The sequence below is a fragment of the Artemia franciscana genome, chromosome 3, assembly GCF_032884065.1.
Source record: "Artemia franciscana chromosome 3, ASM3288406v1, whole genome shotgun sequence".
Classification (NCBI taxonomy): Eukaryota; Metazoa; Arthropoda; class Branchiopoda; order Anostraca; family Artemiidae; genus Artemia; species Artemia franciscana.
Genome location: NC_088865.1, coordinates 50,087,846 through 50,100,255, shown reverse-complemented (window position 1 = coordinate 50,100,255; position 12,410 = coordinate 50,087,846). Strand labels below are relative to the sequence as shown.

Sequence of the window (12,410 nt, the reverse complement as noted above, 5' to 3'; positions counted from 1 at the left end):
AGAAAAAATGAGCGTGGGGCCTAGGGGCCCTCCAATTTTTTGGTCACTTAAAAAGGGCACTAGAACTTTTCATTTCCTTTAGAATGAGCCCTTTTGCGAAATTCTAGGACCACTTGGTCGATACGATCACCCCTGGAAAAAAAAAACAAAAAAAAACAAACAAACAAATAAACACGCACCCGTGATTTGTCTTCTAGCCAAAAATACAAACTTCCACATTTTTGTAGATAGGAGCTTGAAATTTTTGCTATACGGTTCTCTGATACGCCGAATACGATGGCGTGATTTTCGTTCAGATTCTATGACTTTTGAGGGGTGTTTCCCCCTATTTTCCAAAATAAGACAAATTTTCTCAGGCTCGTAACTTTTGATGGCAAAGACTAAATTTGATGAAACCTATATATTTAAAATAAGCATGAAAATCTGATTCTTTTGATGTATATTTTAGCATCAAAATTCCGTTTTTAGAGTTTCGTTTACTATTGAGCCGGGTCGCTCCTTACTATAGTTCGTTACCACGAACTGTTTGAAAATTCCAAGTCAACAAACGATTCTTCGTCTCTTTCATCTGTTTTTTATTTATAGGATTACTGGTAAATGCACCACTCATGTAGCTTTGGAATTATTCTTCTCAGACATAAATTCAATGGCTTTAAAGAGACAGATTAGGGTTTCTATGACGCTGTATCTGACTAATATAAGTATTTACTGGTTGGTTTACGCTTGCTTATGTCAAAAGCTCACCCTTCCTTTTCTATAGGTTCAAAGAAGTCAATAATATTTGTACTGACATCGACGAGTGTAGTGAGGGCTTGGCCTGCTTAGTTCCCGAAGCTGAATGCATTAATATTGCCGGTTCGTTCAAATGCAGTTGTCCTAGCTACTTAGTAGATACACCGGTCGGATGTTTGAGTAAGACATTTTTATGTAAAACCATAATTTAGGTCAAATCCAATTGTCCCTGAAATTCTTTTTTTGAAAGCATCTCTACTCCTTTACTATCTAAGACTTATTAACGCTTATACCCTGTATGGGTCTTATAAAAGCTATATTAGACAAAAAAAAGCACAGAGTCAGTTCGAGAGTTGGTACATCGCAATTACCCCTCTTCAAATAAGCAGTAAAATCTTCCTTGCAAAAGTATAAGTTGATGCATGCAAAACCCCACGTTCCTACTTTTCGAATACAGGTAGCGCAAGTATGAACTTGTTTTCTGCAAATAATATTGGAAGCTGACTAGTTTGCTCTCCTGGTGGCTTTGGAAGTCAGATATTTTGGTCAAAAAACATTTAGGGGTTGAATAATTTAATTTACCAGGAAAATGTTCAACCTCTGAGGTCTAAAAGCATCGAACTGGAACTTTTCATACCAGGAGTAACACTCAAAGGAGCATAAAACTTAATTAATTTAAATAGCCTCTGATGATTTTAAAGCAACATTTTAATGGAATTCTAATTGTTATTCTTAGTAGAACTTAGATTACTTCGAGGGTTTTAATTCAATTTCCAAACCTTTTCAGGGCTAAAAATGTTCCAGTTGATCCAACTATTAGACATCAATCCAATGTAAATTCTTAAATACATTTTTCTTCTTCAATGAATATGCCCTTTAAAATAACTGGCATAAGTTCAAATTAAAAAAGGTAAATAAACAAACAAGACATAAAAAAAAGAGTTTGAGGATTGAAGGATACTTTAAGGAAGATCGGATTGGTGCTAGGAATATGATGGGTTTCCAGTCTTCAATAGTAATATTTTAGCATATTTTAATGAATTTAATTTTTCGCAAATTTTTCAAAAGGGGGCTTGACTGACTTTTGTTCTTAAACTTCAAAAGAATCAGTAGCCTGCAAATATTTATCAAATGTCTATTAAGCACTAAAGAAACTTTGGCTATATACTTATTATCTATCGTTTGTTCTATAGCTTGGATTTTTCAGATTTACTACAAAAGCGAACAATGTAAGTTTAGAAATAGTCAAACTACTGAAGGAGTAATTGAGGGGAAGGGGGGTGGTGGGTAGCTTAAATAGCCAGATATTAAATGGGAGCCGTATGGCACGTGAGAGTCAATTTAGAAATGCTTACAAAACATGGATTGCTGTGGAATACTAAATAAGTTTTTTGAAGTCAGTTTGACTGTATTGAAACGTGTGTATAGTTTCAATATATGCTCATATATAGAATATATGTGTGACTATGACTTCTACAAAAAATTAGATCAAAGAATATTTTCCCATAAACATGAAGGATTAGAGCTAGAAAAAGTACATTTAACCCATTTTTATCTCCTTTCTGGGGAAGTGGCTCCGGACTAATATTCTGCAGGGCTATTCCTTTCCCCTATCTTCTTCTTATTTTTTATTATTTTTGTAATTATTTTTTAAATTTGGAATTTGAAAATAGCCCTAACATTAGAATACATCATTGAATTTGGTTGTTTTCAGGTCCCGTTATTAGTGAAGAAAATCCATGCTCTGACCTGAAAAACGCTGCAATTTGCCTAACGAATGGTGCTACATGCTTTAAAGACTTGTCTGATGATTTATTTGTCTGCCGTTGTGAATTCCCCTTTGTATCTACCCCTGAAGGATGTACATTGACAACAGAACAAAATATTTTGTCCCAAAGCCGTTACAAGCTAGAGATTGGTGGTGTCATTTGGTCCGAGTCTCTGTCAGTCCAAGGCTCGCTTGAATTTTTGTCTCTGACAGAAAACATTAAATCCTTAGTAAGTTTGAAATCCTAAATAGGTATACCAGTAGTAATCAACAGTGGAGGAGATTATTGTTTTTTATATATTGATTGGGCTGTACGCTCACCCTGTTCTTAAGTTCTGTAAAGTATTTTCTAAGGATTTCTAACCATCAGTTATTAAAAGAACTACAACAGAACAAGCTTCAATTTGTTCCAAAAGGGATTATTTAAAAAAAAAAAAAAATCAAAATAGTTTAACGTGTAGACCAAAATTCATCGTGCTTTTTCCTCATCAATACGATTTTCCAAAAACAGAAATTGAAAGTATTTAATCCTCCAATTTCTAAGATTGTTCCTAAGTAATTTCTAAAATGGTTAAAGCAGTTTATGCTTTAAAATATTTTGCCACTAGTTAAGAGTAAAAAAAACATTTCGAAGTACTTTCCTCCTTTTTTTTACTGTGCAACTTTGTCACAATTTAGATATGTATTTACATAGTAGCTTTCGATGAAGTGTAAAAAATCGTTCCTATCTTTCAATGTAGGCATGAAATGGGAGAGCGGGAAAAAAAATGCATACTGACTACACACTTTACTGTTTTAGTAAAAAAGACAGGTATTATCTTAGGCGTTTCTTTTGAAGCAATACTCCTCCTCAAATACTGTCCCTGGTCCAAATTCCTGCGCTATTGCCTCTTTTCGAGCTAAGACATCTATGCCAAAAAAAGACCCAAAAGGTATGACATTCCATCAGAACCTAGTGACTAGATGATCGAAAAATTGAGCTTGCTATGTGGTAGAAGATTGATGAATTAATTGTATTGTTCCGTTACTCTGCGTTTCTGTGCATTCCGCTTTTTGTGTAATACCTTGATACACTGTTTTAAAACTGATGCATGTCTAGACATACCTTACACAATTAATTTATTAGACACAGTTTTTAGGCACCCACCTCAAAGATTTGTTAGGGTATTTATACGAAAAAAGACAGAAGGTTCCAAAGATGCTTTAGGGAGGGGTTTGGAATAATTATTGATATTTTGATGAACTTGAGCTTAATTTACATATAAATTCGGTATTTCTCTACCTACCAGTACTTATTTGGTGTTTGATTTCAGACTAATGGTAACCAGCTATTCCAGCTATTAGTTCACAGCGTTTCAGTTTCTAAGCCAGAAATACTTTTCAGTGTATATTTCTAGTTTTCCATTGTACTTCGGGATCAGGTGATCAAACTGAAACTTGGAGGTGATCAAATCGAGGGGAGCATTGCAAGGCTGGTCAGCTGTAAAAAAGAGGCCAATGGTGCGGTTACTGCTGAAGTGGATCTTACTCTTAGTGATCAATTGCTTGCAGATTCAGTTCTTGGTGTGACAGTGCCCGGTCTTGGCATTGAAGTTCTCTCCATTGAGAAAATATCTGATAAAGGTAACAATAGCTACACAAATCTCTTTCCAATAAATACATCTATTTTTTAATTTGTCTTCATCTGAATTATTTAGTATAGTAAGGAAAACTTGATATTATTTAAGTATTTACTTATTATTATATTTATCCCATCGTAAAATAGAAGAACTTGGAACAGGTTTTATTTGTGGTACCTTTACATAAATTTTAATTTTATTTAAATTAGACACCGCCCTTCAAGATGACGTATACAGGATGATATTTTCAAAATAATATATGAATTGGTGAAACCTTTGCCTAAAGAGAAGGCTTATATTTAACAAAACTTCTACAAGTAGGACCATATGAACTGAGAACAAGGTTCATTAATTATAAGATACTTCATCAAATTTTTTTTATTTTATGCTCTGTTAATAATTTGACATGATGTTTTGCTCATGAAATGATGTTTTATTTTGAACATATGTAAATGATTCAACATGATGTTTCGCTCAGGTAATCATTGAGACTAGTGGTAAATCATCAATGCGGCAATACTGATTTCCAAGCCCTTGAGCATGGAATGCCAGTAATAAAATTGATGGACATGGATTACAGGCTTTTTTCAAGTCTCACTTTTTTTGCACGTCATTCTAGCTCTTTCCGTTCACTTAGTCTTAGGACTTTTTTTTTTCTCATTTTTCAAATATCTAAATATGAATACTATACTTTGTTTTATGCACTAACGTTTTCATTTAACGTCCAAAAATAAATACAAATGTTAATTTTCATGTTTTTTTTTTTCATCAAAATTCCATGGCTATTACAAAACTAAGAAAGTTAAGTTACAACTTTCAAATGTAAGTTACAACTTTCGAATGTATTACAAATGTAAGAAAGTTAAGTTAAATAAAAAAATAAAGAAGCTTTTTATTTATCACAAAACATAGTTTCTATTTTAACAATGCATATTTATATAGAAAGACATTAACTAACGGCAAATGAGTTTATTTATTTATATAAAATCTTCAACTTTCTTTATAGTCACACCCTTGTTGCCATTATTTGCCACCCAAAATAATTGTTATATTTAGATGGATGTTTGTCAAAGTTGAAGAATTTATTCTTTTCTGTTTAGTTCTGAAGGTTGATCCTACCTTATGTGAGGCCAATAACTGTCTTTCTGGACAAGTTTGCACCACCATAGCGAGTGACACTGGTTTTGAATGTGATTGTCCATTTCCGAAAACATTGGTCAATGGAGCATGTGCCTTAGGTATGCAACCCTTCTATCTACTTTTCTCGCTGTCTCTAATTCGAATATTGCTGAGGAAAGGTAGGTTAAATAAACTAAATAATTTTAAATACAATCTGTCTAAATATGACAATAATAGAAAAATGCAGAACAGCAAAATAAGGTATATTTATAGCATGGAAAGAAAGAAAACAATTTAAATATTTTGGAAAGAACTCAGCTCGGATGTCCACAATGCAAAGAAGATTAGAACAGACTCGAGTTCCATGAAAAGAAATAAAAAAAAGTAAAAAGTAAACCTACCCCATGAAAAGCTACCCCATTTACGAACTGCAAAAGCCATCTGACGAAAAGTGATAAATACTGGATTAAGAATTTGAGAATTTTGATAATTATTTTGAGAGAATTTCGAGAATTATTTAGGAATTCAGTTTTAGGGTGCTTTTTAGTAAGTTTTGAAATATATGAACCTTATTAGCTTTTGAAACAATTGGACTACATTGGTTATATAAATGCGTACAATTTACACCTTGTATTATTATTAAGGAAGACTCTCAAGCCATATTTCACTGGCTGTAAATTTTCCTGGTTTTTCTAGTTGTAGCTGATTTTCTCTTGTGTGTGTTGTATTTTAGCTTACTGAATTTTGATCCGTCTCTATATTTCAGTTTGTTTTGCATAGGTTGCCTTGAAAAGTACTGGCAGCAACTGATATTCTTGCCAAGATTTCGGGCTTTCAGTCCTTAGGTTTAAATTTTGAGAGAATAATATATATTAAACATTGCCGAAAAAATGCATCTTCACCATTTATTTTTTTATTCTTATTATTTTATTAGTCTTATCAAATCTTGAAAAGATGAAAAGTGATTTTTAGAATTTGGTGTGAAACAAGAACTATTAAAGTATTTTTTTCAAAACAAGAAATATCAAAGTCTGCTGTTGTTTTGCCCTCACAGTCATTTTTTATTGATATAAGAACAAATTTTCATATAAACATAAACATTAGGAAATGATCGTTAAAACGACGATTAAAAAGTGGTTTGCAGAGATGATAATGAAGAAGAGTGGCAGAATTTAAATAATCTGATTGATTTGTTGGAAAAAACCTGTTTTAAAGGTTGTAAAATACCTCCCCATGCAGAAAAAGAGGGTTCTCATTCGAGCGTCTTAAGCTTCCAAGCAAATTCCTGGATTTAAATCTCTTTTTTTTTAATAAGCACTAAGATGTTTATTTAAGCAAATTGGGATACAGCACAAATTATGATTAATACTGGATTGTCAATCCAAAACAAAACAACAGCAAAAATCTAATTTTGGTAATAAACATCCTCGTGATATTGCAGAAATAAATAATTAAAATAAAAACTTTTTCCAATTTAATATTTTTCAAAGCTGATCGTTATTATCATCTTATGGTTCCTCGGGCGAGACACAGCAATGGTCTTCCAAGGCAATTCAGTAATGTGCTTGTTAATTAGTTTGAAAGTGTGAGACAATTAAACAATTAAACTGCATTTCTGATTAGTTTGTCTTTTTATTACTTTCTGTGAACTTATTACTTAAGGTTCTGATCAGATAAGTATTCTGACCAGAAAAGTCATGTCGGTATTGGTTCAGAGTGACATTATCGAAAAAGACCACTAAATCGCCACTATTTTTTCATCATTTCTTCTCGACCTTCTTTTGAATGTCCCTCAGGTTCATGAAGAAAGTTACATAAAGTTTTATCAGTATCTAAATATGCAGGTTCAGCTTCTGGTTTTCGTTCCCAAAAAGTTAAAATTTTTCTGGATTTTAGTTTTATTTATAAAATTTCTACGCTCAAATACGGTTCTAAAACGGTTCATTAACTCCTGATGTATGTGCACTTTTTTCAGGATTTTGAAAACTATTTGGGCTATGTTGCAGTCATTTGTTTTGCCAATTTCTTTTTTTAATCGTTCTGGTATTTTTTTTTTTTTACTTTTAACTAATTATTAACATATAGTAAAAACTGAACATTACGGTAAAATTATGTTGACAAAGTAAGATATTTGGACTCACTTCCCAAAACACAAAAAAATGGTGGAAAAGGTTTATACCTTCCTCAAAACACATCAGCCTCAATTGGAAGGTCATAGTATACTACACACGCTAAGAACAAATTCAAAGCTTGATCCCTTAATATTTGCATTAAGCCAGACTTAATTCTTAGTTGAACACTTTTTTTATAAGTGTTCCTTCAATATTTCACCCCTTCTCCCAGGGACTGTGGGGTTAAGTTATCGTGCATTTTCGATTATACTGAACAAAATGGTTGTCTAAAATTCTGATCTGGGGATTTTTGGGGGAACCCTCCAACATTTTTGGTCACTTAAAAAGGGAACTAAAACTTTTGACTTCCAATCACGTGAGCCCTATCCCGAACTTTTACGGTCACTAGTTTGATACGATATCCCCCGGGGAAAAACAAACAAACAAGCAAACATGCATTCGTGATCTTTCTTCTTGGAAAAAATGCAAAATTCCACATTTTTACACATAGGAGCTTGAAATCACTATAAACAATATGGTTCTCTGGTATGATGAATCTGATTGAGTTGATTTTCATCAAGATTGCTTCATATTTTAGGCGTGTTTCCTCTATTTTCTAAAAATTTGGCTGATTTTTTTTAGGCTCGTAGCTTTTGATGGGTAACATCAAATTTGATGAATTTTACACATTTCAAATAAGCATCAAAATTCTATTCTTTTGATGGATCTATTGCTATCAAGACTCTATTTCATAGAGTTTTGGTTACTATTGAGTGGCATCGCTCCTACTTACAGTTCGTTACCACGAACTGTTTGAAAATTCTATCCTACTCTACTCTACCTACTTTATTATCGAAGCATAAGACAATTAAACATTTTTCAAGCTCAAATTTTAAATCCCTCTCCCTTTAGATTGCAAAATTGACACACTATGAGCGAGCTAGATAAGACGACGATTTTTGCTACCAGGATGTAGTTATCTTCATATCCTCTATTTTATCCCTTATCTCAAAACAACTATTCAACAAATTTTCAAAACCTCGAAACTTCATTGTTTGACAAAAGAGCTTTTGAATTGGGTACATATTGAGAACTTTGGCTTGGTTGTTATATTCTACTTTTAAGCAACATAAAATTATTTTGAAGAATTTTCAAAATAATTGTATAAAATATGTTGAAACAAATATTTCCCTGGAAAATCAGCTGATAGAGAACTCAGCTGGTACCATCTTGGCCTCAAGGGACAATTTAGCTTTCTGTTGATTGTCACGCTCGACAGATTTCTTATGCTCAACTTTTGGCATAATCATGAGAATCGCCCGTCATTCTAATACTTAGATAGATGGAAAAGAATTAAATTTAAAAATTTCTTTCACAGAACGGTTGCTGAATTTGAATTTTACATCAGAAACAGCACTAGTATTTATATATATCATACCGTAAGAATTTGACCTTCACGTCAAATATAATCCATTGACCTTCACGTTAAACATAATACTTAAGACTGGGCCTAACCAGGATTTTCCCCTATATTTGGGGGGATGGATTGTTTTTTCCATTAGATTTCTAAAAGAGTACATTTGTACAATTCATTTTTAAGTTTTTCGGTGAGAGTTTAGATATGGAAATTCCCACCCTGGGTCTAGTCCTGACCTAAGGATTAAACTTACGTGTGTTGCCATGCAGTTGAAAATTTCAGCCAAATCTATTGTCAGGTGGTTAGTTTTGCTAACTTAAAACAATAGTTTAAGTAGGAGAGCCAAACACAAGCAGATCAGGAATAAGAAGTAATCTATCATACACCAATAAAGGGCTAGTACACCAATAAATACACCAATAAAGGGGGTGGGGGTGGGGGGGGGGGGTAAGAGCAAACATTTTCCTGTGCAAATACCGAACAAAATATTAAGCAGTATCATGGCTGCAGTGATAACTACGACCTAGTAAAGAGTCAACCCAAAGTCCATTGTACCCAAAAGTTTAAAAACACGTTTTGAAAAGGAAAACTGCCTAGTGATAAAGAGTTGCAGCTAATTCCGAAACGGTTGCTATTTTTTGATTTTAAATAACAGATAAAGCTTTTAGGGGAAACAAATTCTTTGTAGTTTTGAAAAATAGCCTGGAGCCTCTTTAAAATGGCAGAAATCGAACCAGTGGTCGTAGAACATAAGAATATCGTCCATTTGAACGTAAATCACCATGTCTAGTACCTTTTTTAAATGACTAAACAGCTCTTGTCACAAAAATTGTCGTTTTATTACGTCAAAAATCAATGATTTCCCAAAGAGTTTCAAATTGTCAGAAAATTTAAATTCTTGCATAAATAATCAATATTACACGGTCTTAGGAACAGGAAAGAAATACAAGAGTTTTCAGCCCCTGAAGTTGACAAACCATAGTAAAGTTGGGGTTTTTATTTTTCTACGCCACAAAACATCAATTTTTGTCCAGAAGAGGGTGAAAATGCCAGGGAATGCAAATTCTAATCGAACTAGTCAATTTTTGGTGGTATAAAACCCCAAAAAGGATGTCTGATCCCCACCTCCTTTTGGGAAACGAGGAATTGGGCTTGGATTTTTCACTTCAATCCGTTAAAAACGATTTGAAATTAGAAACTTGTGACTGTAGAAAGCTATTATTATAGGTAAGCAGACTTTGAAATGCATTGGTGCTTTTGGTGGGCTTAGATCAACAATTAAAGAGATTAACAAATAGAGTGTGTTAATTAACCATAAGTAAAATAAAACAATATTTTGCTATAAATGTTAGCATTATATAGGTAGTTGGGTTTGATTTTTCTTTCTTTTTGGGGGGAGGGGGGGCTGCTAAGGCTAGTAGGCAACCATGAAGTCGCAGACAGATATTTAATATCTGAATTAAAAACTACTGCCTATTTTAACTTCGTCCTTCGTTGTAACTTGGTAACTTTGCAAAGTAACACGCTGCCATATGTCACTAATTGGTACCATATCTGGAGTGAAAAGGCTAGAAAGTATGATAATTGAGGAAAACTATAAACGAATAAAAAGTAATTAAGAAAGCAATTTTCTTATTGAAGGAAAAAGTGATATTGAAACTTAAAACAATCAAAGATTATTGTTTCTGTGATCAAGTAGGATAACTCCACAAAACTAGCACAGAGAAACTGACTCCTGGTATTGGTTGGTACATACCCAGGCTCTATAATTGATTCTTATAAATTGATGTTTAATTTTTATGGCTGTCTTACTTATACAGTATTCTAATCCTTAGAGAACATACAATTTTCGGGGTCAGTTCTGTTTTTTGTTTTGTTTTTTGTCTTATTTTTAGAATTCTATAGATGTTGATAAATATCACGAGTCAGTTTGCTTGAGCTAATTTGGTTGATATTTCTTGCGTAATCTGTGAAGCAGCAATTTCTGCTCGTTTCAACTTCGTTCTTAGCTTCCATAAGGAATATTTTGTCTCTTAATTAATTCAGCAAAAACATCTTCCATGATACCTGTTTCATTACTTAATTTTAGTTGTTTTAGGTGCAGTATTTAATCACATATCTCGTTAGTATTATGAAATAATAAGAAACTGGATCTGATATGGAAAGGTTTGGCAGACAAAAGTCCTTGTTGGAAGGTTTATATGGACACTTTTTAAATTTATTGCTCTTGGGTATGTCTCGCAAGAACTATTATGGTGTGACTAAAACTTGTTCTTTGTGATCCGTAAAACTGACCCTTTTCCTTTTTAAAATGCAAAACTTTAATTTTTTCCAATCAGTTCTTTCGTTGTGCAAATAAATACAATTTTGTCAAATCCTAGGCTTAAATAAGCTATTGTTGTGGCTTGATTATTATTACTTATTTTTTTATTTTTTTACTTAATCGTGTAATATAAGTAATCAGTTATTATTTCAACCAGCCCAACTATTGGTACCCGTTTTCAAAGGTTTGATGCGCCAAAAAATTACCTCATAGTTTTTTAGTCCCCCTCCCCCCAAAGACTTCAAAAATGCTCTTTTGTATTATTTTAATTAAGAATACCACATCTGATATTTTCATTGTAAAAGGAAAGAAAAAAAAAATCACACTCTCCTTAGATTTTGAAAAAACACATATTGACCCCTCTGCATTTTCATGAATTGACGCCATGGACGAGTAGATTTTGCACACCAAACAAAACAACCAAAGCCCTGTTTTGTTACAAGCCACTAAATATTCCTCTTAGTAGCAATTTCTCGTTCCTCCTTTCATTAAACCGCTAGAAAATATATCCCAAGCAGGTTCCAATCCAGGTTTTTAGCCTGTTGTTAAAATAGGTTCTGACCATAACTAATATACTAGAGTTTTCATATCTACCCTAGTAGTCTTCTTCTGGCCCATTAAAGACAAATTTTTATTCATGAAGTAGCCAGGAAGGGGGATTGTCACATCTGTTATTACGTTTCGGATATGCTTGCAACTCAGGAGAAAAATTCCGATATTTTTTATTCTTCATGGGACTTTAGTTTCAAAAGCCGATGATATCCTGAGCTTGATTCGGACTACCGAGCTTATTTCGGATTTTTTTTTCGTCTTTTGTGATGAATACTGTAATTTTCGTCTTAAAATTTTGAATTACAAAGTCCGAATCAATTAACTTGATTCGGACTACCGAGCTTATTTCGGATTTTTTTTTTCGTCTTTTATGATGAATACCGTAATTTTCGTCTTAAAAGTTTGAAATACAAAGTCCGAATCAATTAACTTGATTCGGACTACCGAGCTTATTTGTCCGTCCATGGCCGAGTGGTTAACGCGCCGAACTCACAAGCGAAGGGTCGCTGGTTCGAATCTCGGTGGTGCCGACCGTTTGGTTTAGGACGAGGGTTAGTGGCGTTTCCCCGTAAGACAAGCCAAAAGTCCACCCAGCTTCAAATGGGTACCTAGAGAAATCTAGGGAAAAGCACGGGAAAGCGTCGGATGGCTTGCCCCCAACCACGCATTGCACCCCGGCCGAGGGCTGAGAATCAGGAGATCGGCACCTGCGCTACGCGAACCCTAATCGGTTTGCATGCGAAAGTTTGCTTTTTTTTGTTTGCTTGCT

At 33.6% G+C, this 12,410-nt stretch overlaps 1 protein-coding gene across 2 annotated transcripts in view; it reads left to right on the top strand.

Annotated features, from left to right (window-relative positions):
- LOC136025368 (uncharacterized) overlaps positions 1-12,410 on the top strand; it is a 172,776-nt gene that overhangs the window by 23,030 nt on the left and 137,336 nt on the right. For both annotated transcript variants that reach the window (XM_065701329.1, XM_065701330.1), the window contains exons 4-7: positions 761-912; positions 2,447-2,730; positions 3,898-4,123; positions 5,220-5,357. In XM_065701329.1, coding sequence (XP_065557401.1) covers positions 761-912; positions 2,447-2,730; positions 3,898-4,123; positions 5,220-5,357 — 800 coding nt within the window. The remainder of the gene's footprint in view (positions 1-760; positions 913-2,446; positions 2,731-3,897; positions 4,124-5,219; positions 5,358-12,410) is intronic.